Source organism: Stigmatopora argus, chromosome 14 (genome assembly GCF_051989625.1).
Source record: "Stigmatopora argus isolate UIUO_Sarg chromosome 14, RoL_Sarg_1.0, whole genome shotgun sequence".
Classification (NCBI taxonomy): Eukaryota; Metazoa; Chordata; class Actinopteri; order Syngnathiformes; family Syngnathidae; genus Stigmatopora; species Stigmatopora argus.
In genome coordinates this window covers 4,304,489-4,329,597 of record NC_135400.1, presented here as the reverse complement: position 1 = coordinate 4,329,597, position 25,109 = coordinate 4,304,489, and the positions used below count along the sequence as shown (strand labels likewise).

The 25,109-nt window shown below is 39.3% G+C and overlaps 1 protein-coding gene across 1 annotated transcript; it reads right to left on the bottom strand.

Annotated features, from left to right (window-relative positions):
• Nucleotides 1–1,278: 1,278 nt before the first annotated feature.
• slc17a7a (solute carrier family 17 member 7a) lies at nt 1,279–23,162 on the bottom strand. The gene is made up of 13 exons (XM_077618363.1): nt 22,994–23,162; nt 11,984–12,236; nt 9,836–9,954; nt 9,130–9,244; nt 8,954–9,041; nt 8,778–8,864; nt 7,075–7,217; nt 6,817–6,966; nt 6,269–6,401; nt 5,216–5,326; nt 4,997–5,124; nt 4,861–4,930; nt 1,279–3,955 (listed from the first exon to the last, which is right to left on the bottom strand). The coding sequence occupies exons 1-13, from the start codon at nt 23,053–23,055 to the stop codon at nt 3,663–3,665; spliced, it is 1,752 nt and encodes a 583-aa protein (XP_077474489.1). The 5' UTR covers nt 23,056–23,162; the 3' UTR covers nt 1,279–3,662.
• Between the last annotated feature and the right edge of the window lie 1,947 nt (nt 23,163–25,109).

The following is a 25,109-nucleotide window of genomic DNA, read 5'->3' as shown; positions in this document are numbered from 1 at the left end:
AAAACGGACTATGCCGGAAATATGACAGGACAGGCTCGACTTTCATCATTAGCTTCGATGGCAATAGGAAAGAAGGAAGAAAGAAAGGAGAATGGATATTGTGTAAAAAGGATTTTTGGTGAGTAAAATATGGCTATATTCCTAAATAATATTTCAATTGTGGGCCAAGTTCTGATATCCGAAAAGCTCCAGTGTTTGTATTTAAGCTCCAGTGTTTGTATTTAATCACAAAATGCTGCTAGGAAGTGGATTTTACCCCAGTTTAATTTTTGGCGTTTCACCATTGACGTCCATTGCTGTCTTTTCCCGGGAAAAATCACCCCCCTGGCCTGGTTGTAATGTCTCAAAAGCTCCAGTATTTGTATTCAATCAATAAATGATGCTAGGAAGTGGATTTTACCTAATTTTAGTGCATTTTTTGTCATTTCACGTATGGACGTATCGACGTTCATCGCCGTCTTTTTACCGGGGAAATGATACTCCGGGCCCGGTTCTGATGTCTAAAAAGCTCCAGTATTAGTATTTAATCAATAAATGCTGTTTTCGGCTGGATTTTACCCCATTTTCGGGCAATGTTTGCCCGTACGCCCTTGACGTTCATCGCTGTCTTTTCCCGGGAAAATCACCCCCTGGCCTGGTTTTAATGTCTGAAAAGCTCCGGTATTTGTATTTAATCATGAAATGCTGCTAGGAAGTGCATTTTACCCAATTTTTGTGCATTAATTTATTGATTATTTTTTATGTGTCGCAGCTGTAGCTGCAGTAGAGGTTTTATATCCATAAAATAATTTTTGAGGGTTGGATTGATACGTTGAAGGCGCTACCAGAAAATGCACCGCCCGCCACTGGATTACTCTATTGAAATTGCTATATGTTGTCATGCCAGAACTGCAATTTAGCTTTATTCAGAGTTGAATGTTTAAAAGAAAACATAACCAATTTTGGAGTTGATATTTATAATTACAGGAAAAACACATGCGACCATGCATGCATATGTACACACTCGAGACCTACATCCCCCCCCCCCCCCATTTACACACACAAATCGGTTCGCCATCCCGCAATGAGATGTTCATGTTGCTGCCGCACTCTCCCACTGGGTGAATCTGTTCGCTTATTTAATCTTTGTCTAAAATTAGTGATAATCCCATTTCCATCTGTCTTGAGAAATGAAGACAGAAACAGGAAACTGACATGTCCCATAGATGTAAAAAAATAATAAATAGACTAAGACAAAAAAACATTTCACAAAAAAGAATGCTGACACATCCACAAAGAAACCTGTAAAATAACTGCGAGGGTTTTAATATACACAAGGATAATTTACATTATACATCCTTTGTACACTTAATTTTTTTTAAACTTAAAATATTTAATTCATTACACACACTCCCATTAAGTTTCAACACATTTCAGTGAGAGGGAGGAAAAGCCCCTTGGAATAGAAATAAACTCTAATGAACAATGTATTGTTTTAAAATACACAGATACAACATGGACAACTGAAAATATTCATGAAATGCATTATTCATATTTTTTCAAGATTTCACTTGGAGAAAAAAATAAAGCCTTTTAAATCTTTCACATTCTATCAGTGTTTTTTTCTCCCATCAATATCACAATTCAAAACTTATTAATTTAGACAATTGTAATGATAAAAGATGACATGTTGCCCCCAAATTTATAATCACCAAGCAATGCGCCATCCGCTCACACACGTGCTTTGCGTATGCACACAAGTACGCCTTCTCAATTTCTTGGCTCTGTTGAAGTGCTGGTGCATAGAGCTCTCTTTAATTCCATTTCCCATCTGCCATTGCATCAAGATGGCTTTTAAATGCTGTCTCTGGACAGTCACCTTTGAATAAAAAAGACCCTCATCCTTATATAAAACATTTTGTGTCAAGTAGGTATTGTTCTACAGAGGCGTGGTTGTTAAATTGTGTGCTACAGCTCTATGAACACTGCATAGTGCAATTGTGTGTGCTCACGTGTTGAGACAACTACTTTGTGTGAGTGTGTCAAATGAGTAGATGGATAGGGGGGAGTGCACGGCTTTACTCATTATCACATGCTTACTGCACAACATTTTTCACACCTGTACCCAGCCAAAAGAACAACATACTCTATACAACTGACCCACTGATTTTAAATGGCTGCCTTTCAGGAACTAGAAGAACAGTAGTGAATGAAAGGAGAAAGTAGGTAAATGACAGTAAAAAGACAAACACAACAAACAGCACATCACAAATCATGTTTGATCTATTTTGCAATGGAGAGTTGACACACTTTTCATGACGCCTCCCCACACAACATAAAGTCATCATATGGGCTTTTTGACCCATGAGCATGGATAAACATGACCTAGTTAGGTCATACACAGGTGAGCTTCATATAGAAACCTTTATTTTTCACCCATTTAAAGGGGAAGCCTGCCAATATCCAACAAATAAGCACCATTTTCATCTTTGATTTGACATGCATTGATTGTACTAAGCATAAAGACAAAATATTTGGGGTTGTCTAGTTGTCTACTAGGGTTGTCAAAAGCATCAAAGTATGAGTACTGGACTGTTGTATCTGGAAACAATATGCAAAAGTACTCAGTTAAAATCAATTTACTAAAAATGAACGCTGACATGAAGAAGACATGATTTGTTAACTCATTGGCTGCCCTTAACATTATTAGTTGTTCAATCTATTTGAAGTTGGAGGATTGGCAGCAAACAAACAAATGCTTCAATGTTCATGGATTGGACGTCGACTAGTAATGAACTCTTACTACTTGATTGCATGCCAATCATAAAATTCACATTTTAAATTTGGTTGATTTCCTCCCTGGGCTGAATTTGTTTCATTTATCTTAATCCGGTAACTATAATGACTTTGTGACCAGTGGAATATGGTCCACATTCCTTGTATTTTTCAGGACTGTGGCAGCTGCATTCTGGATTAAATGCAGCTTCCTGACTAAATTTTGTTTGCTGTTGATGTTACTAAATGTCCAATTAATGGAAATGGGAGGGCTGACAGCGAGTATACAAATGATCATTCGCTGCCACCCTCCCACTTCAAATTGACTGGGCATATAATAGTGAGAAACTTATCTAGTTTTAGTTCAGTTATGAAGAGCCACAATATTGGATGTCTACCATTGGAATTACACTGAAAGACGTTTTTTTTTAAACATTTTTGTTGCATGACAACACTAGACAACTCAAAAATATTGTGCTTACATTTATGTGTATTGTGTATGTGCGCATGAGGTTGATTATCATGTCAGCCACATTATTTTCCTTTAAAACTGTAGACATGCATTCCCTGATAACAAAACACAGCAGTTTAAACATCAGATTTGAAATATAACCCAAGGGAGATGCTTGCTGCAATTCTTCCTCGTGATGGAAACGGACCAATCACCGTGAGCCGTTTACAGTTAGAATGTCTCGGGGATTAGCTGAGTATATTAATACTTTATGTGTTTATTTATATTGTCAAATCTAACTAACATGCACACTTTTGCCACTCACCCTTCCACGGACATAAATTCAGACACAAAAAAAAATCAATGTACTTTTGTAACTGTGCAAAAGCAGACATCAAGTTTTTCCTTTCCTGTTTTTTTAGTTTTTTTGTACACACATGTTGGGTCAGATTCTCTTCTACGTCAGCTTCTTCTCCTCTACTCCGCTGCACTTGTATGAGTTGTGTCCAGGCGGTTGCACGTACTCCTCAGATTTATCCCAGTCCGTCACCCAACCTGCTCCTCCTCCCCCGGACCCTCCGCCGTTTGAACCGTCCACCTGACTGCTCATGGCCCCGTACTGGCCGCCGCCAGTGCGATAAAGATCCTCCGTTTCATTTGCCAGCTCGTCTTCATCTATGATGCCGCACTTTTCCTGGCTGGTGTCTTCAATATCAGCCCACGGCTGCTTTTCTCCCGATGCAAATAGTCCTGGAAGAATCAGTATTTTGTTACCTTTCAATACTTTTGACAACCCTAATCAGTGCTAATCTACACAGAATAAAATACGAATATGAGTAATGAGCAATGTTCCTTCTAATTTTTAGTTTTTCTGGGCAGAATGACAACCTCCCTGAGCACACTGAGTACCGGTGTGAGCAACATCATCATTGCTCGCGATGGGCACACACCAGTATCACACCTGCCATAAGCAGGTGCATGTCTACTACACATAAATGATTTAGTAATAATAAAATGTAATGATTAATATCTATGAATGGGCGGCCTGGCGGATGAGTGGTCCGCGCGTCGGTCTCACAGCTAAATAAAAATGGGATTTTATTTTGTGCGCTCCATATGATTTGCTGTGCGCAGAGAAGACGACAGTAGTGCGCAATTGCGCACGCGCGCAGCTTAGAGGGAACATTGGTAATGAGCATCAAATTTGTGAAAGGCATTTTTTCATACTGCATGTACACTGAAAAATTCAAAGTTTAGACCCTATTAATTAATTCATTCATTTATTATCTGTACTGATTATCCTCAAGGATCGCAGGGGGTTCTGGAGCCTATTCCAGCCAATAATGGGCAGTAGGTGAATGACACCCTAAATTGGTTGTCGGCTAATTGCAGAGCACGAGGAGATATTCAACCATTCACGCTCATACCTAGTTACAGTGTTCATCCATGCATGTTTCTGGAATGTGGGAGGAAACCGGAACGCCCGGAAAAAAGGCACAGAGAGAACATGCAAACTCCACAAATGAAGGTCGGAACCCACCGGGGATTGAAGCCTTGAACTCAGAAATGTGAGGCAGATGTGCTAACTTCTCTTTTACCGTGATGCCCACCCCTTTCAAATACTCAAACGTGCAGTAATCATGCTGTATGCTTACCATAGAAAATGACTCCTCCATAGTGAACCAGGGATGCTATAAGAAAGACACCCTGCCACTCCTCACGTGTCTGCAATCACGTAGAAAATCAATTTGATACAATTTCTTTTCTTGCATAATTCAGTATTTTTATTACCTTATGTTTAGTCATGGCTCCCACTATAAGTGGACACACCATTCCAGACAATGTTCCCACACCATTTGAGATACCCATTAATATGCTAGCGTAACGAGGTGCAATATCCAAGTGGTTGACGTTAAAACCTGTGTAGGACAGACAAATGTGTTTAAAAAAAATCATAAACAGTCCTAAATCCAAACATTTACAATGAGCAGAAAATCATATTTAATGTACCTGAAATAGCAAAGCCGCTAAAGCCAACAGCAAGCACCAGGAAGGAGATGGCAACACCTTTTGTGTGAGAATATCCCACCACTAATAGGAGAGTAGCCTCCATGCCAAAACCTGAAAACATATTTAAAGGGAAAACTCAAGTACCAGAAACGAATGTTGAATAACTATCCAACTTGTGGTTTTTTCATCATACTTTTATTTTAGAGTATTATTTATTAGGTACACTTGCATGAATCTAATCATCTAATAATGATGAACACTTATCACAATCAGAGTGAAAGTGTTGTCTTAAATTGTGCCAAACAAAATGTGCAATTAAAGGTAACCAGAAAAAAGGTTAATATGAGTAGTTATGCATTGTGCAAATCCATATACTATGATGAAAGTGTGTTTTGTGCGCAAAATAAAAATGTAGAGAATATGGGTGGTAACTTCTGAGTGTGTCCTGATATGATATAATTTGCTGTACAATTATCGATACATGGGTCAGGAAATAAATCTAACATATTCTACGACACAACGGTTAAGAGAAAAACAAGCAATTTCTAAATATTGCAGACAATCTGTCAAAACCTGACTTTCTCATAGATTATGAGAATATTTCAGTGAACCATTTCTATATGGTGACACTATATTTTTCCCACATTCTTCTAAACAAATACCTAAGTGTCTTTATTCACTAATTTCCAGCCTTTGACAACAAAAGATGCCCAAATAATTCAAACGGGGAGTATACATATATACTTCCTTTGAACGCTAATGTAAGTGAGTGCCCTTAATGGGATGAGAGGTCCAATTCATTTTGATTGGGAAGGCACATTCCTTCCCCTCCTTTCAATCACATCACATAACATAACATGTTAACATGATGTTAACTCATTGGCTATAGTATTTGGGTAGAAACATGTTTGTTCCTTTACGCAACAGTGACATCTTTTTTTCCATGTTGATTCTTGGTAGGAGCATATAAATAGTCTATTCGGATATAAAGTATCGCCTTACATCGTCGTAGTGATATATTGGCAGAAATCTAGTAGTGAATGCAAAACTTACCGCCACAGTTCATGAGTTTTCTGACGTTAGTGGTGGTCATTATTTTGTGGATTCGAAGGTAGTCTGCCAACTGGCCTCCCACAGGAACAATAATGGTCATCACTAGATGGGGCAGTGCTGACACCATGCCCACCTGATGGAGCAAAACGTCTCATCTCGTCTCATCTCAAAGGAAACGGAGAAAAAATCATGCTCACATGCAAACCAAGGGGCAATTTAAAGTGTCCAATCTGCCTACGATGCATGTTTTTGGAATGTGGGAGGAAACCGGAGTACCCGGAGCAAACCCATGCAGGCCCGGGTGGAACATTGGAACATGCAAACTCCACACAGATGGACATGACCTGGATTTGAACCCAGGACCCCGGAGCTGTGAGGCCAACGCGGAAAACGAGGAAAACGTGGGTACCGTAAATAAATGAGCATCATCCACTCGTCAAGTCATAATGATAATGATTTATCAACTTTCACCAAACCGTTTTCTATCTTTCACATGGGTCACGGCCTGTCAATCACAGGTACACGTTTGTGTCCATTGTGCCACCCACCTTGCTGATCTCAAAGCCAAAGACTTCTTCAAAGTAGGCCGGCTGGCTGATGAGAAGTAGATAGAAGGTCCAGCTCCTGCAGAAGTTGGCCACAATAATGGCGTAGACAGGCATTGAGGTAAAGAAATGCCTCCACGGTGTCTTAAATTTCTGCCAAGTAAAAGGACAACATTTCAGTGCTTTATATGAGTTTGTGTCTCTTTGGAGTTTCTATTTTACCACATATTTGATACGCACACAACCTGAATGAAAACTTACCTGAAGAGGGTTGAGAAACGATGTTGTCTCTCCAATTGCATCTTCAATGTACTTTCTTTCCTCTGCCGTAATAGTGGGATGGGCAGCTGGACTCTCATACGACACTAGGACCCAGAACAAGTACCAGAATATCCCAAAGCTTCCTGGGATAGTTCAAGAAGAAGAAATATAGAGGGAACAGAATTAGATCAACGCTTTATAAGGCAATGGCACTGAAAAATAAGGATTCAAAGCCACTCTTCTCAGTTCATACAAAACGGCTGTCTATTGATGCCATTGATTGGCAGTTAATGAGTCAAATATTATTTAAAAAAAAATCTAACTGTTATTAATTTGAATTGTTATTAATTATGTTATGATTAACATTTTATTCACTTAAAACTGTAACTTTGTGTGGTATTCTCATAAAAACATTGATAAAATATAATTATGAACCATGATAAAAAAACATTATTTTAAGTTACATTTCAGAATGACAGACATATAATTGTGAAAACACTGTGCTCATACTTTAATACCTTATGCATACGTTATGTATGATATGACATTATACAACACCAAAATGATATAAAACTATCTATTTTACATCTATTGTCTTTTTCACGCTTTTTAGCACGTCGGCCTCACGCTTCTGGGGTCAAGGGTTCGATCCGAGGTGGGTCCTCACTGCGTGGAGTTTGCATGTTCTCCCTAAGCTTATGTGGGTTTCATTCGGGTACTCCGGTTTCCTCCCACATCCAAAAAACATGCTTGGTAGGCTGGTTGAACACTCTAAATTGCCCCTAGGTATGAGTGTGAGCGTGAATGGTTTTCCATTCCCTTGTGCCGTGCGATTGGCTTGCCACCAATTCAGGTTGTCCCCTATCACCCCGTATAGTTAGCTGGGATAGGCTCCAGTACCCTCCGTGACCCATGTGAGGATAAGCAGTTCAGAAATGCCTACCCCCTAACCAGCTCATGCAATGCACATGTTGGCCAGCACACAGCGTCCAATTTTTGCTGATTTGCAACAATTAGGGATTGCATAGGCCATTGTAGTAACACCAATCAGCCTCACAATGTCCCTATTTCCACTCAGCCTCACAATGTCCCTATTTCCACTCAATAGTTAGCGAACTGACTCCTCCTGTGACAATACAGGAGTAATGCATGTAAGCAAATTGAAAACAGCAACAAATATAGTGCACATGCATTTTTTTTCAATTTATATGCAGCAGTCATAAAAGTCAAAACCATTAGTCAAGTATTCACTCATTCCTTGATTTTTCAACACTGCCAGGGTTGTGGGGTACTGAAGCCTATTCCAGCTGTCTTTGGGCGAAAGGTGTAGTACAAACTAGACTGGTCGCCTGTCAGTCGTAGGACACACAAAGACAGACAACCATGTGCACTCCCAATCACACCGACAGTGAGTGGGAATCAATCCCACGCTGCCTGCACCACAGTGAGGCAGAATTACTTCTGAACCATCACATGACTTAGTCACGTCAATAACTCAATAAGTAGATATTGGTAAACTTTCCATTTTTGGGAGGTCAATTTAATGTAAATTGAAAAATAAAGTGATAATTAATTCATTAATTCATTCATTTTCTGAACCGCTTTATCCTCATTAGGGTCACGGGAGGTGCTGGAGCCTATCCCAGCTGACTCTGGTACACAGTGGTTGGAAAGACCTGGCTTAGGTTAGTATACATGCTTACCATAGACATAGAATACAGAAGGCCACCCAGTGTATTGCACCAGTATCCCAGCTAAAGGCATGGCCACCACTGCCCCTGCATAAGACCCTGAAATTTCAAGGAATTATTTATTATTATTTATTAAATCCCAACAGTACAAAGAATTATGGAAATCGAGTGGGAAAAATTCTGTTTACCACAAAATGCTGTGGTGGCTAATCGACTTCTTTCTAGCGGAGGAGCCCACTTTGCCCAAATCCCATGGCAGGCTGGGTATGACACACCCTGCAACATACAAGCCAGTCAGCAAACAGGTTCAATGTTTTATACATGTGAACAAAATCACATCACCCTGGATTGACGCACGCTATACCTCAACAAGGCCTTGACATATCCTGACCAGTATAACACAGCTGTAATGGCAGCGTGCGGCTGATGGGATCAGCATGTTAAGGGTGGACGTTGCGACAATGGCAAAGCCAAACACTCTAAAACATACATGAAAAAAAAACACCATGAACATATTTTTTCGATTTTCAACACTATACAAATAAATAAATCTGGATTTTATGTTATTTTTTAATTAACACTTTCACTGCATTTGAAGATGATAGAGGTCTGGCTGATAGAAGTGTGTGGCTTCTAAATTGAATTTTTTTTCATTAATTATCACTAATGGACGTCCAATCCATTTGAAGTGGAAGGGTAGCTGTGAACGATTGTTCACTGCCCCCCTCGTACCTCAAATATCCTCCATTACTATCAAAAGAAGTTCAAAATCAGACTTCCCTCATGACAACAAACCTGTGGTGACCTGTAGTCGTGCAAAAACCAATAACTGAGTATTGATACCTTTGTAATCAAAGATTGTATCCGAATACAAGATTTCAGTATCGGTACATTGATACTTTTCCATACTGTTGACAACCCTAAACAAGTTTGTCATTCTTCTGCATTGCTTCCTTTTATGCTCAGTAATAATACTTATCATTGTTAGATTAAATCTTACAACAAACTGCACAAAGGAAAGCCTTATTTTAAACACAACAATAAACTGTTCCAAGCAATCAAAAAATTACCTGTTAGCTGCAAATTTTTGACATATAAAACCCCCAGGGATTTGTGTGACGATGTAGCCCCAGAAGAAAGAGCCGTGGATCATACCCACTGTCTCGGGGTCCCAAGTGAATTGTGCAGCCTGAAGAGAAGAAAAGACGGTATTTGACACTCATTTAATAATGTCTACTAACTTAAAATGTTCCTACCACAGACCTAGCATCTGATTATGATGAAGTGCACCATATTTTACGGTCTATAGGCACAGCTGATCGTTCTCTCATTGTTTCATCATATTTGAACACCTTTGATGCACAACAAAACAGTATAATGATTTCCTTAACCAGCTTCACTCGCCTGACTTTGGTGCGGACAGGTGCGGGCTCAACTGCCGCTGGTGATGGTATGATTGTGAATATGAATGGTCGTCTGTCTCTCTGTGTGCCCTACGGATGACTGGCAATCAGTCTAGGGCAAGGGTGTCAGACTCGGGTTGGTTCGCGGGCCGCTTTAACATCAACTTGATTTCACGGGGGCCGGACCATTTTAGATATAATATTTAGATTTTTTTTTATAAATGGTTTAAAAGAACTGGATTAAAAGCCCTGAATATTCAGTTTTTTATAGATCTAAAACAATGTTTATTTTAGCTTTTTTTAATATATATTTTTAGATTTTACAAAATGATTTTTGAACTAAAAACAGTAAAAATTGATTTAAAAAATTACAATTATTGATTTAAAAGGGGGAAAATCAGGAAATATACATCTATACTCTTCATTTTAATTTGATCCTAAAACAGAAAGTTTACTTTCCCGGGCCACACAAAATGATGTGGCGGGCCAGATTTGGCTCCCGGGCCGCCACTTTGACACATGTGGTCTAGGCTGTAGTCTGCGTTTCACCCGATGTTGGCTGGGGTAGGCTCCAGCAACCCCCGCAACCCTTACGAGGATGCGCGGTATGAATGATTTCCTTACTTTGTATTTGTAAGTACTCTGGCAGCGCCACTTGAAATGGATTGGGCACCAAAAAGTAAAAAAAAGTTTAAACTGTGTAAATTGCTGCAAAAGTGAGAGATTATAAACTCGTTTAAATTCACAGCAGAAGGATGATTTGATGCCACATGATTGGACGTGTATCATTGTCAGTGGCAACCAATGAGTTAATTTATATGCATTATGTGTTCTCACTCATCTCATTTTCTGAACCGCTTGTATCCTCATTACGGTCGCGGGGGGTGCTGGAGCCAATCCCAGTTGGCATTACGTGTTATATTGTTTTATTTGTGGAATTGACAAATGATTGTGTGTCTTGTCAGTTACTAAAATTCATACTGTGAAATTTGGAGGAAAAAAATTAAGGATTTTAAGTACTATGCCTTGCAGACCGAGGGGAACAGATTAACAGATAATTTTGTATTTATAGTTCATTTCTATGGGAAAAATTGATTTGACATACGGGTAAATTGACATACGAGCTCGGTCCCGGAACGCATTATGAGCGTATCTCAAGGTATTACTGTATATTGATTATCTATCTGTTTTTATGTTGTTGAGTTTTTAGACCAGTGGTTCTTAACCCGGGTTCGATCGAACCCTAAGGGTTCGGTGAGTCGGTCTCAGGGGTTCGACTCATCATGTTTATTCACGATAACATAAAAATCATATTTTATTTTACACTAAAGTAGGGTTCGGTGAATGCGCATATGAAACTGGTGGGGTTCGGTGAATCTGCATGTGAAACTGGTGGGATTCGGTAACTCCAACTAGGTTAAGAACCACTGCCTTAGACTCAGTGAGTGGTGTGCTCTCAACCACTTGGCGCTGAACGTCTCCAAAACCAGAGAACTCATTCTGGACTTCCGACCGAAAAAGGCCGCGCCGCTCTGCTCTGCTGATCTCACTTGGACTACTTGTTCATTTATTATTTATTTGTCTGTTTGTTTGTTGTTGTATTTGTGCACTTAGTCGGTAGTGAAGCTTTAAATCTCATTATGCCTTTATAATGACAATAAAAGCATTCAATTCAATTCAATTCCAAGTATTTTCTTTGTAACGCAATGTTTGACACAGTTTTTAGTATACATAAACTGAAGTGAAAGTGTAAATTTAGCATGCCACCTGACCACAAACATTTCAAAAACCAATTAAATCCAGTATTAAACTTACCACAAGCACCTCCTTGTTACCTTTGTAGACAGTGTGGTCGTTGACCATGCTTACAATTGCCACACCCAAATTGCAGCGGATGCCAAAAGAGATGCAGAAGCCCAGGCCAGATAGAATGGCAATGATGTAACGTCTGGGCAAGCCGAAACAAGTGCAGTCCACCACAGGCAGTTCCTTTTCCACCACCAGCTCAGGGCGGCCTTCTGCCGACAGCTCGATGGTTTCTCCATTGGGCTGCTGCTTGTCAATCAACCTGAAGGAAGAAGAGTTCATCTCTCATCACATCTCATCTCATTTTCTGGACCACTTTTTCCTCATTAGGTTGCAGGGGGTTCTGGAGCATAGTCCAGCTGACTCCGGGCCAGAGGAGGGGGGACACCCTGAATCAGTACACGGTCGATTGGTCGCCGGTCTTTTGGTCGCCGATCTATTGGTCGCCAGTCTTTTGGTCGCCCGGAAGGTTATTGATAATTACCATTTAAGTCGTTGCTCAAATTCCCTAAATACAAACTGCGAATTACTATTTAGTCATACTTAATGCCCTATTAATTATTAGGCTAAGAAAAGCTCAAAATTTCCCGGACTTTTATTGTTTTTTGTTGGAGAACTTGTTACGACCCTGACTGACGTACCTTCCTAAGGGGACAACTCATGTACATACAAACTCTTATACACTCACACATTGGCTCAGTGAAACTGCTCATGGCCATTGCTGGCTTTTATTGATGCGTAGACCGTGTTGTTTTACCTTGTTTTGTCGCCGGTCTTTTGGTCGTCGGTCTTTTGGTCGCCCGTCTTTTGGTCACCCGTTGTCGCGGTCCGGGCGACCAAAAGACGGCGACCAAAAGACCGGCGACCAAAAGACGGCGACCAATCGACCGCACACGCCCTGAATCGGTGGCCAGCCGATCGCAGGGCACAAGGAGACGGACAACCATGCACACTCACACCCATGCTCAGGGGCAATTTAGAATGTCCAGTCAGGCTACCATGCATGTTTTTGGAACGTGGGAGGAAACCGGAGCACCCAGAGGAAACCCACGCAGGCCCCGGGAGAACATGCAAACTCCACACAGGTGGATCGACGTGGATTTGAACGCAGGACCCCAGAGCTGTGAGGCCATTGCGCTAACCACTCAGCCGCCGGGCCGCTATAGTTATATAGTAGATGTGAAATATAGTAATTTACTTTACAGTGTTTAGGTAATTCAGCATTCATTCATTCATTCATCTTCCATACCATGCATCCTCGAAAGGTTTGCTTGAACCTAACACATCTGACTTGAGGCAAAAGGCTGACTGCACCCTAGATAGGTTGCCAGTCAGCTGTAGGGCACGCAGAGAGACAAACGACCATCCGTACACACAATCATACCACCAGCGGGAATCGAGCCCGCGCCTGCCCACAACAAAGTCAGGCAAGTGAACCTCCACACCACGAGGCGGCATTGTTAATTAGCAATTAACATTTTACGCCCCCATTTTTTTAAACAACATAATTCTGGCAAACACAGCTGTCAGTATTTTCCCGTCAATTCAATTATCTATTTTCATATAGGACACCAACATTTTTATCACTGAACTCAGCAGACAGCAGACATCTATGTATCATAACATATCTTCTCCCGGTTTTATCGTGACTGTCTATTTTTGTGTATGCGTGCATCCATATTGAGCCCACCTTCCATTGAAGGTGCTTGATCTAGTTAGCCATTGAGCTGGACAATATTGTGTATAAACAAGTGCAATTATCACAAGGATTTGTTTGTGTAACAGAGAGGTGTCTTTCGATTTTACATTAGAAAAAAGAAAAGGAAAAAGAAAAAAAGAAATTTCTGTAAAGCGCTCAGCACTTCATTCTTGCTCACTGAAATGCACACTCTCGAATTCACAACAGAGAGCAAGTCATATTCTAACGCTGGTTCATTATTAATGTGTTTTTGGATGAGATAAATAATTCACCATGGCTTTTTATACTGTAACGTGTCACTATGGATCTGTCTGTCTGTCTGTTTTACTTACATGTCCACTTCCTTCCCTTTTTGCACAGCTTCAAATGGTCAGTGCATCGACCTCACAGTTCTAGGGTCGAGGGTTCGATCCCAGGCCAGTGCTCACTGTGTGGTGTTTGCATGTTCTCCCAGGGCTTCCATGGGTTTTCTGCAGGCACTCTGGTTTCCTCCCACAGCCCAAAACCATCCAGGGGAGGCAGGTTGAACACTCTAAATTGCACCTATGTAGTGTGAGCATGAATTTTTCTCCGTTTCGTTGTGCCCTGCGGATTGGCTGGCCACCAATTCAGGGTACCCCCCCTGGTGCCCGTAGTTAGCTGGAATAGGCTCCAGCGCCGCCCGCGACGACCCTTGTGAGGATTAGTAGTTCAGAAAATGAATATTTTTATTTATGTTTTAAAAAGAATATATACAACATTATAAATTTTAAAAGCAGCATTTTAGAATTCGTAGTAGATTATCTACCGCTGAATCCTCTCTCGTACTCGTTCTGGTCTTCCCTCTTAATCTGTCACAACATTGAGATTAGGATTATAAAAATGATTTACTTCCGGAAATGAATATCTATGCGTAAAGTAGTGCAGGCTATGTTTTCCCTATGATGAGATACAGCTGTATTATGGCCTCTGTTAACCCACTGGCTGCCATTGACGGCGCTAGACGTCAAATCCATTTTGACTCGAATGAACATGGAAATGAAAATGGATTGACCATCCAGTGCTGTCAATGAAACTAATCATTCACCGTCAGATTTCCCAGTTTAAACGAATTGCATCTCTATGTATTGCTGTCATTAGCAGGCTATGAGTTGAATTTGAGGTTAGTGATCCAAAACTAAATTTTGCGCTCATTCATATTTTTATACTGAGACAAAAACATAAGAATATCCATGCAAGCCCATGTTGATTTTGAGGTACTTCTGATATTGCAAATCAAGATTTAGAGATAATATTTTGACATGCCTAATAAGAATTAATTAGACTACATTGTACACACCATAAACCGCTTGATGGCGTAGGGGTTCACTCATCTGACTTTGATGCAGGCAGACCCGGGCTTGATTCCCGCTGGTTGCGGTATGATTGAGTGCGAATGGTCGTCTGTTTACGTCTGATTGGCGATTAGTCTAGGGTGAAGTCTACCTTTCACCCATTCAGCTGGGATAGGCTCCAGCAACCCTTACGAGGATGCGAGGTACGGAAGATGAATGAATGTACACACCATGCCTGTAATATAAATTCATAGCATCTCCACAAAAAAGTTCATTTTATCCTGAAGGAGAAAAAAAGAAGAAAACGAAAAGCTTCCTCTTTGCAAAACACCCCACCACCTCAAAAATACACACAAATATCATCTTATGTGTTTTTATGTTTTTGTTTATTTGAGAGGCATATTATCTGATTTTCCAAAATATGAAGGTGACTATACGCACGTTATCTATTATTATTAACAAGTGATGAATCAGCCTTCTCCTCTGCAATGAACGTGCCAAATGGCCCCGTGAAATGTAATTTGAGTGCAATTCAAGCATCCTCATTAGACATGGAGACAGATTGCAGCCTGACACATCCACATATGCTATCAGCTAACGAGGCTAGCCCACAGTCAAAAGAGCAAATTACAGCTGCTTCACACTGAAGAATATTGTGTTGTCTGCAACTGTCCCAAACCAGCTCATATTCTTGCTCACTTTTTAGCCATGGAGCTCTCTTATATTTGTGTACTTCTTGCACAATACATTTGCACACTGCAAATGTATTGGTTGACATTTTGCACTTTGCAATGTTCCTAAATGAGTAGTACAAAATCAGTCTATACTATACTAAAAATAAAAAATAAACTCGAATTTCAGGTAAATTGTAACTGCTGCTGGAAAATGAATGATTGAATGGACATCGCAGGCTTCCCAGTCAGGTATTCTCACTACTAAGGCAACAGAACAGTGTAGATTCATATACACATACACATATTTATCTATGTCTAAAATGTCTGTTTATAACTCCAGCATTCCTTTTTACTGTGTCTGTATTCTCACCCTCTTGCTACTGTGACAGTGAAATTTCCCGAATACGGACAAAAGTTATCTAATCTGATCTAATCTAATACCAGTACACTCTTTTTAGCATTCTGGGAATCTCATTTTCTAAAACTTCTACATCAGGAGTGGCGAACAAGTTAAACACAAAGAGCAGAAATGTTAAACTGTGAAAGTCAAAGAGCCACACGACAGCATAAGAAAAATCCAATCTGCCAAATTATTTTTTAAATATAATTTATTATTTGTTTTTAATGGGCCCTGTTGAATTTGAGTGTGTTTTAAGAGAGAATAAAAATAAGACAAACATATGCCTTGAGAGCCGCGTGTTTGCCACGCCTGTTCTACATGCACTGCATTGCTATCACCCAGGTTTGCAGTAGCTCAGTGGTTAGTCCGTTTGACTGCCAAGATAACAGTGCTGGCTCAAATCCTGAGTAAAGCAGGGGGCAAGTGGAAAATATTCAGCATGCTGTCACAAACATGAAGACTACAGAAAAAAATCACAATCTTAAACTTATACTATCATAATGTACAGTTTTTAAAAAATGCACGAAGCATAGCGCTAGTACTTATGAAGTAATGTTAGCATAGAAACCAGCTACCAGCTCTCAGATGTTCACAACTAATGAGCAAGGTGGAATGGCCGCTAACCTCGGGCCCTTTGGAATATTACAATTATAACCACAGTGAAAGCCTTTAAGAACTGGGCTCTGCACTCGAGAACCGGAAGTGTTGGCACGCTTTCTTTTCAGCTTGGATTCAAGTTTGTACTATTGTAAAATGACAAAAGTACAAAATTTGTTAACTTGACCATTTAGTGACCAGCAGACTTATTTTATCCACCCCTTAACTCATTGGCTCCCACTGACGGTACGAGACGTCCGACCCATATTGAGTGATAGGGTTGAAAGAATGTTCATTTGCTGCCACCCTCCCAGTTTAAACAGCTGGGACATCTACTCGTGATACATTTAATTACATTGTGTAAATTGTTGTTTAAAAAAATGAGGGTTGGCAGATTGACTGAATTTCATGGGCTGACTTCGATTTCAATGTTAAAAAGAAGTATGAAAATAGTAACAAGGGTAATAGTTTGAAAGAGATTGTACCACTACCAGGTTTTGTAATTAATTAAAACCCCTCTATTGAATTCGAAAATATCAAACCGGTCTTCTTAATGTTTTTGACAGTTGCACGCCATTTTGCAATGCAAAATAATTTCACATTAATATATTTTTGTTAACCTCTAACAAAAGTAAAGTTTTTAACAAATGTTGTTTTTAACTCCAGCATTCCGTTTTTCTTAAATAGAAGAAGAGGAAAATGAAATAAAACACTGTACTTCACATATGTGCTTGATAAAGATGTTAAAATATTGACAGACAATGAAATATGATGAAATTGGCATGACAGCAATTTTTATTTCACACTATTGTGTTTTTAGATATGATATGTGCATGTAGTAAGAAAATACTAAAGAGGTAAACAAACTGTGGAGAAAAATTCGGAGCATTTTTTATTTGGTATTCCAAAATTAGTTAAAAATTAAACTCAAATCAAATTTAAAAAAAAAACTTGACATGATAGAGAAAAAACTGTGATCAGTTTTGAATTCAAAACCCTAAAACTACTCATAATCAACTGCGAGACTAAATGCAACAGACATTTTCTTTTTGTAATTGTTGCCCAGTGTAATTATTTTGAGCAAGAAGAAAAAATATGTCATACGGTAACTATAACATAAAGACTTCAAATCAAGATGATAACTGATCATTTAAGTCAGGGGTGTCAGACTCGGCTTGGTTCGCGGGCCGCGTTAACGTCAACTCAATTTCATGTGGGCCGGACCATTTTAGATATAATATTTAGATTTTTTAAAATAAATGGATTAAAAGAACTGAATTAAAAGCCCTGAATATTCGTTTTTTTATAGATCTAAAACAATGTTTATTTTAGCTTTTAAAAAATATTTTTTTAGATTTTCCAAATTATTTTTGAACTAAAAACACAGAAAAAAATGATTAAAAAATTACAATTATTGATTTAAAAGGGGGAAAATCAGGAAATTTAATATACATCTATACTCTTCATTTTAATTTGATCCTAAAACAGAAAGTCGGCACTCATGATTTACTTTCCCGGGCCACACAAAATGATGCAGCGGCCAGATTTGGACCCCAGGCCGCCACTTTGACACGTGATTTAAGTCTATGACAATATTTGTAGACGCATTGTGCTCAAAGTGTGGTCTTAGTTATTTACAAATATCATGGACCACTACAAAGTTATATTCAAATTCGTAACAAATTTATCGTTATTCAGGGGCTTGAATCCTCCAAAACAATCTCTTTTTAGAAAATCGCAAAAACATTGTTTGTTCAGCTATTAAAAATGCACCAAATACGAAATAACAGCCATATTTGCTGTCAATATCCCATCAATAAGTTATTTTTTTAACGGCGCATTTTTAGGATAAATGTGTTACACATTGCCCATGATGACTGGACATGGTGACCTATGACATTTGTTCTCCTGTATATTAAATCATGAATTCACTGAGTGTTCCCTTTAATCCTCGCATAAGAGGATGATGGAGGGAGAGACCGCCATGGAGGCTGACAGCAAATATCTTACATAACAGCAGACGTATTCCTCATTAGTTGCCACGTGCCACAATTGATCGTGCATTGTTTGCAAAGTAATTATATGTGTTAAATGTGGTTTGGATTCACGGTTTTATTGGGTCAAGCTAAATTTCGGATTTTTTTTTCGCTGGCACGCCTTCTATGATGCACACAATCTGCCTGAAGTGAACAGATTGGGTCTCGGTGGGAATGTGTCACCTAGGGAGACACCCTCCCCGCTCTCATCCTGTCACACCGCTTCCCCCATCCCATCAACACATGGAAGACCTATAACTAATGCATTCTATTTGACACACTATCAACATGATTGTAAAAAAAATCCTGTAGTAATTGTACACATTTTAACATTTTAATGATACATTAAGAGTTTGTTCACTCCAAAAATGTGAACAAAAGAAAACATTCAACAATACAATGGTACCTCTACTCACAAAATGAATTGGTTCTAGAACTTGTTTTTCGTTGAATTTTTCGTTACTAGAGAAGTATTTTATTTAAATTCGGTCACACGGTCCTAAAAAAAAACTACTGACTGAACCTTTTAAAAATGATAAAAGAAAAAAATGTATGAAAAGTGAGAGAAACACACAAAAATGAGAAAAAGGTGGTTGAAAAAAGATTTAATAATGTATAAAAATGAATAATAACCATGCAAAAACATTTTCCACTCGTGCAGTGTAAGAAGGAAGCTAATGTTAGGCAACAGACAAAGCACACGAACACATGCACATAAACACACATCTAAACGATTAAAAATTATGAATATAAAAACAACTTAGCATTGAATAGAATTTGCAATATCAGTCATGGATGGATAACTGGGTCTGCATCCTCATTTCATTCGCATCAGTAATTTGATTAAAGACCAAATTTGCTTTGACCATACTCGAAAAACTAAAAAGAAAAAAAAACTAAACAAAAAACATGGAGAGTTATTGTTGGGAGACAGTAATGGGCAGTCACAGAAGTATACAGAGATTGTCAAGCAGGACGCAATGCCACGCAAGGATTTCAAAATAAAATGCAGTAGATGTATTTACATTTTGGGGTATTTCATAACTAGATCTTGTTTTCTTATATTGGAAGAGTTATTGGCCTATCAAAGGGTTTCGTAACCTGAAAATTTCGTATATAGAAGCATTGGTAAGTAGATTTACCACTGTATATTAATATTCATTCATTCATCTTCCGTACTGCGCATCCTTGTAAGGGTTGCAGGGATTGCCTGTGCCTATCCCAGCTTACTTCGGGTGAAAGGCAGACTTACACCCTAACCATAGGGCACACAGCGAGACGAGTAACCATTCGCATTCACAATCATACCGCCAACACCACAGGAATCAAGCCCGCATCTGCCTGCACTGAAGTCAGGCGAGTGAACCACTACACAACAGGCGGCAGTGTAATAATATTCTTACACAAATTTAGTACCTAAGTAATGTAAAAAACATTAAGAACAGTCGCATCTCATCCAGTTGTCTTCAAGCAAAAGGTAATCTACACCCGAGACTGGTCTCCAGTCAGTCAAAGGGCACACAGAGAGACAAACGACCATTCGCACTCCCAATCATATCGCCATCAGTGGGAATTGAGCCCACACCTGCTTGCACCAAAGTCAGGCAAGTGAACCACTACACCACAGGCGGTGTATTAATATTCTTACTCAAATTTAGTACCTAAGTAATGTAAAAAAAACATTAAAACAGTACATTTTCAAAATTATAATAATTCCTATTCATAATAATTGAATTAATTTTCTAGTGTACATTGCTTGCTATGTGTGATTGCTATAAAGTTTTATTTCTTATGAGTATTTTTAAGCTTCATGTACAGTTTCGACATCAAGTTTATGAAGTAAACTTTAATTGTTTGATAATGTTTCTTATATCAAATACAAGTTTAGACAGCAATTATGGAAATTTCACATATTAATTATTTTGCCCAATTTTCTATATTAAAAATGGCTCAGAATGATGTAGTCCTTTCTAAATCTTGGACAAGATTTTTGTTACATTAATATAAGGATTGTATAAAAAGTACCAAACAGCATCAAAGTATCTATATTAAAATCTTGTGTCTGCATATGATATTTGATTTCAAAAGTATCAATACACAGTTGTTGTTTTTTTGTACTCCCAACAAATATGACTTTGGACTACTCTTGGTAGTGATGGTGAGAGAATATTTTTGCATCTTTTTTGTTAACTCTTTTACTGTCAGATCACAGTCTAACGGTCTGATTCTTTACATGCTGTATTGTTTGGTAGAATTTGCTTTATGCATCTTTAATAGAATACGGTAATGATTTCATGAGAGGTTTAATTTGGTCCAGTTCTTACATTTGTTTCTGGCAGCAGCAGTTTGTTTTTTAGCTGCAGCTCCGATTTATTTTTTTGTTCAAACCTAAAAATATGCCATTTTAATGATCTACTCAAGTAAAAATGAATGAATTTGTCTTAACCCATTGGCTGCCATTGACAAAGCAAGACACATAATCCTTTGAACATTCAGTTCAAATGGATTGAAACACATGGCAAGGCAACTGTCATCGTCAATGACACTAAAAGAGTTGGTACAGAAATAAGTAATACATCATGGATCAGTTCTCAATATCGGCAGATCCTCAAAACCAGGTGACTTGGACGAAAACTCGGGTGAAAAATATGGGATTGGGACAAATCTACGACAATTTTAAAAACACATAAAAATCACTCAAATTGTTCAGAAGTCATTCAAAATCATCTTGGCCTAACTCTGTATAAACAGCAGTCAGTTCAGCACAAGGATGTCCAGCAAACAATAATTAATAGATCCCGGCAAAAAATTGAATCTTTTATCCATGCCGCTGTGGCACTCACTGTGCATCGTAAATGAAAATGTAGCACTCTGGTGGATGTGAAATGGATTAAAAATGGATTACCTGCTACTTTCTGCATTGCCTTATGTGTAGTTTAAGCAACTAACCATTCCTTGTGGAGCCATTCCACAGGCGCTGCCCAAAATTTTTGAATTGATTTAATATTTAAAAAGATTATCTTTGTTGTATTTTATCTTAAATAAAGTTCTTATAGAGCTGCGCATCAGTACATAATGTCAGAAGGTTGGGCTATAAGGAGTAAGATCTTATTTGACCTTACAGCGCTGCTGTTTGTGCTTACCTAGTGGAGTTTAATATAGAAACAGGAGATGCATTCTGATGGAGAAAATCTTTAAATAATAAATGAACTTCTGGCTGCTTTCATCATGGAGGATCACGCTTTTGTCTGTGAGCTGGTGAGATTGCGCCAACTCGTACAAAGCAGTCAGAGGGACGCCCTCTTGACTACACACTTACACAGATGTATGCCAGAGCATGCATACATACAAATGTTTGCCCTGCGTCTAGCCCATTCGGAACAAATGAACGCCTTAAATGTGCATGTCTGTTAATCTGAAAGCGTGATAGGATGAAAGTTGTCTGAATGGATGGATGAAGGAGGGGTGGTTGGATGGGGAGGGAGCGGCCAGAGGAAGTGACATCGGCTCGGATGGGATGAGTGGGAGGGGAGAGTTTAGGGATTTGCGGGGCTCGACATCTGGACTAAAAAACAGGCTATTTCAGGACGGGATTTATACGTTTGCCCGCTACCTCAAATCCTGAGAGAATGCAAGCTTAAGGCAAAGGTTATTGCACGAGCCTCTATCGATAATTTTAATCTTGATTTTTCTTTCATAAATACTAGTACATGCAATTGTCTGCATAACAATGGGATCAGATACATTTATGAATATTATGTGTCAGTAGGGCCAGAGTACCTTTTTTTTTTACTCAAATATTCTCTACACACCTGTACGCATTATATTTATGAATATATATTTTTTTTCCTTGTCAGATGTCCATTCAATTCTTTGGAGACCGGATTGTGACCAATTTTAGTTTTTTAAATTTGAATTATTGCTTATCACTGGTTAAAATATAAAATCTATTTACACAAAATCTCAAATGTAGCTGCAAACATAACAAAAAAAGTATGTTTTGGGGAATTATTATCCAAATAAATTGTGCATTTATTTTTGCCCAAACAAAACCAAAGAAGTCTATGTCCCCCACAAAGCACCTTAACATTAACCCTAGTACATTTAATGGTCTGAACTTATTTAGGACCTAACTTTTATGCTCTCAAAAACAAAAAACAAAAAGTCAGCCGCAATAAACTCTCCTTTTATTCTTGGTAAATGCAGACGAGCAGTTTAACCCGAGGGAAAATGCGAAAAAAATGAATAAAGAAAACAAAACAGAAAAACAAAACAAAAGAACAAAAAAAGATGAAAATACCTGTTAATTCTTCCCAGAGTTTTGGCCGCGACCGCCTTGAACCTGTCAGGTCGGACCTCCATCCTTCTTGCAGCTCAGCCGGGCCGATTGCTCCTCTTTCGCGTGAACGCGCACAGGACACGCACGCACGCACGCGCGCTCGATTCGTGCCGCGCGTAAAAGAGAGGTGAGCGGATGCAATGTTACCGCGTTTATATCCTTTTTCTTTTCATGTACGTTCGCAGAGAGTATATTACCAAGCAATCAAAAAGCGATATAACTCATCAGTGTTTGTAATAAAATAAAATAAAAAAATAAAAAAATTATTTCCTTCTTTTCTAAATATGTCTTAGTATATTTGCACACCCTGGCTTCTCATTTTCTGAAACACTTTATCCTCAATAGGATCGCGGGGGGTGCTGGAGCTCATCCTAGCTGACTTTGGACCAGAGGTGAGCAACACCCTGAATTGGTGGCCAGCCAATCGCAGGGCACAAGGAGACAAACAACCATTCACGCTCACGCTCATACCTTGGGGCAATTTTTTGAGTGTCCAATCAGCCTACCGTGCATGTCTTTGGAATGTGGGAGGAGATTGCGGTACCCGGAGAAAACCCACACAGGTCCGGGGAGAATATGCAAACTCCAAACAAGTAGACCGACTTGGATTTGAACCCAACTGTGAGGCCGGCGCGCAGACCACTCACTTTTTTTTGTATTTTTGTTATTTAATTTCTTTGCATTTTATTTGCATGTTATGTTTACAGAATTTTTTTTTACCTGGTTAATTTGATCTTTTTTGGTAACAGTGATCTTCACTATAGAGTGAAAACATTTCCAAAGTTGACATTCTATACATTTTATAGCATGGATGTCGGCGGCCCAGTGGAACGAGTGGTTAGCGTGTCGGCCTTACAGCTCTGGGGTCCTGTGTTCAAATCCAGGTCACGTCCACCTGTGTGGAGTTTTCATGCTCTCCCCGGGCCTGCGTGAGTCTCGTGTGGGTGTGAGTGTGCAAGGTTGTCCGTCTCCTTGTGCCCTGCAATCAGCTGGCCACCGATACAGGGTGTCCCCCACCTCAGGCCCGGAGTCAGCTGGGATAGGCTCCAGCACCCCCTGCACCCTTAATGAGGATAAAGCGGTTCAGAAAATGAGATGAGATGAGATGTGAGATGAACATGGATGTCCAAACGAGGGCAGCTTTCAGAAACAACAGTTTCCTTCCTTCATTTAAAAAAGAAAAAGAAAATCTGAATAACCGTGATCCTCATGAGGATAAGCAGCTTGAAAAAAAAATGGATATTATTAATAATTATTATGTTTAATATTATTTTCTAAGGTGGCTGGCAGCTGAGTGGTTAGTGCGTCGGTCTCATAGTGGGGGACTTACGTTCAAATCCAGGTCGGCCCACCTGTGCGGAGTTTGCATGTTCTCTCCGGACCTGCATGGATTTTCCCCAGGTACTCCGGTTTCCTCCCACATTCTAAAGACATGCATGGTAGCCTGATTGGACACTCTAAATTGCCCTAGGTATGGGTGTGAGTGTGCATGGTTGTTTGTCTCCTTGTGGCCTGCGATTGGCTAGCCATCAATTCAGGGTGTCCCGCCTCAGCCCCGAAGTCAGCTGGGATAGGCTCCAGCACCCTCCGCAACCCTAGTGAGGATAAAGCGGTTAGCACGCCGGCCTCACAGTTCTGAGATCAGGATTTATGCTTTTCTTACACCACACATATACATTGTTGTGATTAGATTAGAATGACTCTGTCACGTTAGTTAATTGGGGTTTGAAACCTTCTAATAAAGGCTGGTGATAAGCAAATGGTCGGCAGAAGACTCGGATAGGATCCTGGTGTCCTGTAGCTGATGTGACTGTCTATATCAGAGTCTTCTCATTAAAAGCAATTATATTCGCCTTCCGTCTACTTTTTGTTGGATACTAGGTTTGGTAAGAATTACAAGGTAACAATTACTATAAATCGTCTTTACCCATGAGTTTAAATTTTATTTGATTTATTATTATTAATTTCTAGTGCACAATACTAGACTGTATTACACAAAAAACAAACTTTCATTGCCCAACAAGTTGCTATTATACAGAATGTTTAATAAAACCATCTATACAAAATGTAGATTTTA

Excerpts from the sequence above, each read along its gene's own strand:
- slc17a7a (XM_077618363.1), bottom strand. The coding sequence starts at position 23,055 with ATGGAGGTCCGACCTGACAGGTTCAAGGCGGTCGCGGCCAAAACTCTG. Across the intron at positions 9,245-9,835 it reads CAAAAATTTGCAGCTAACAG|AGTGTTTGGCTTTGCCATTG; the intron begins GTAATTTTTTGA and ends TGTATGTTTTAG. Across the intron at positions 5,327-6,268 it reads AAAACTCATGAACTGTGGCG|GTTTTGGCATGGAGGCTACT; the intron begins GTAAGTTTTGCA and ends ATATGTTTTCAG.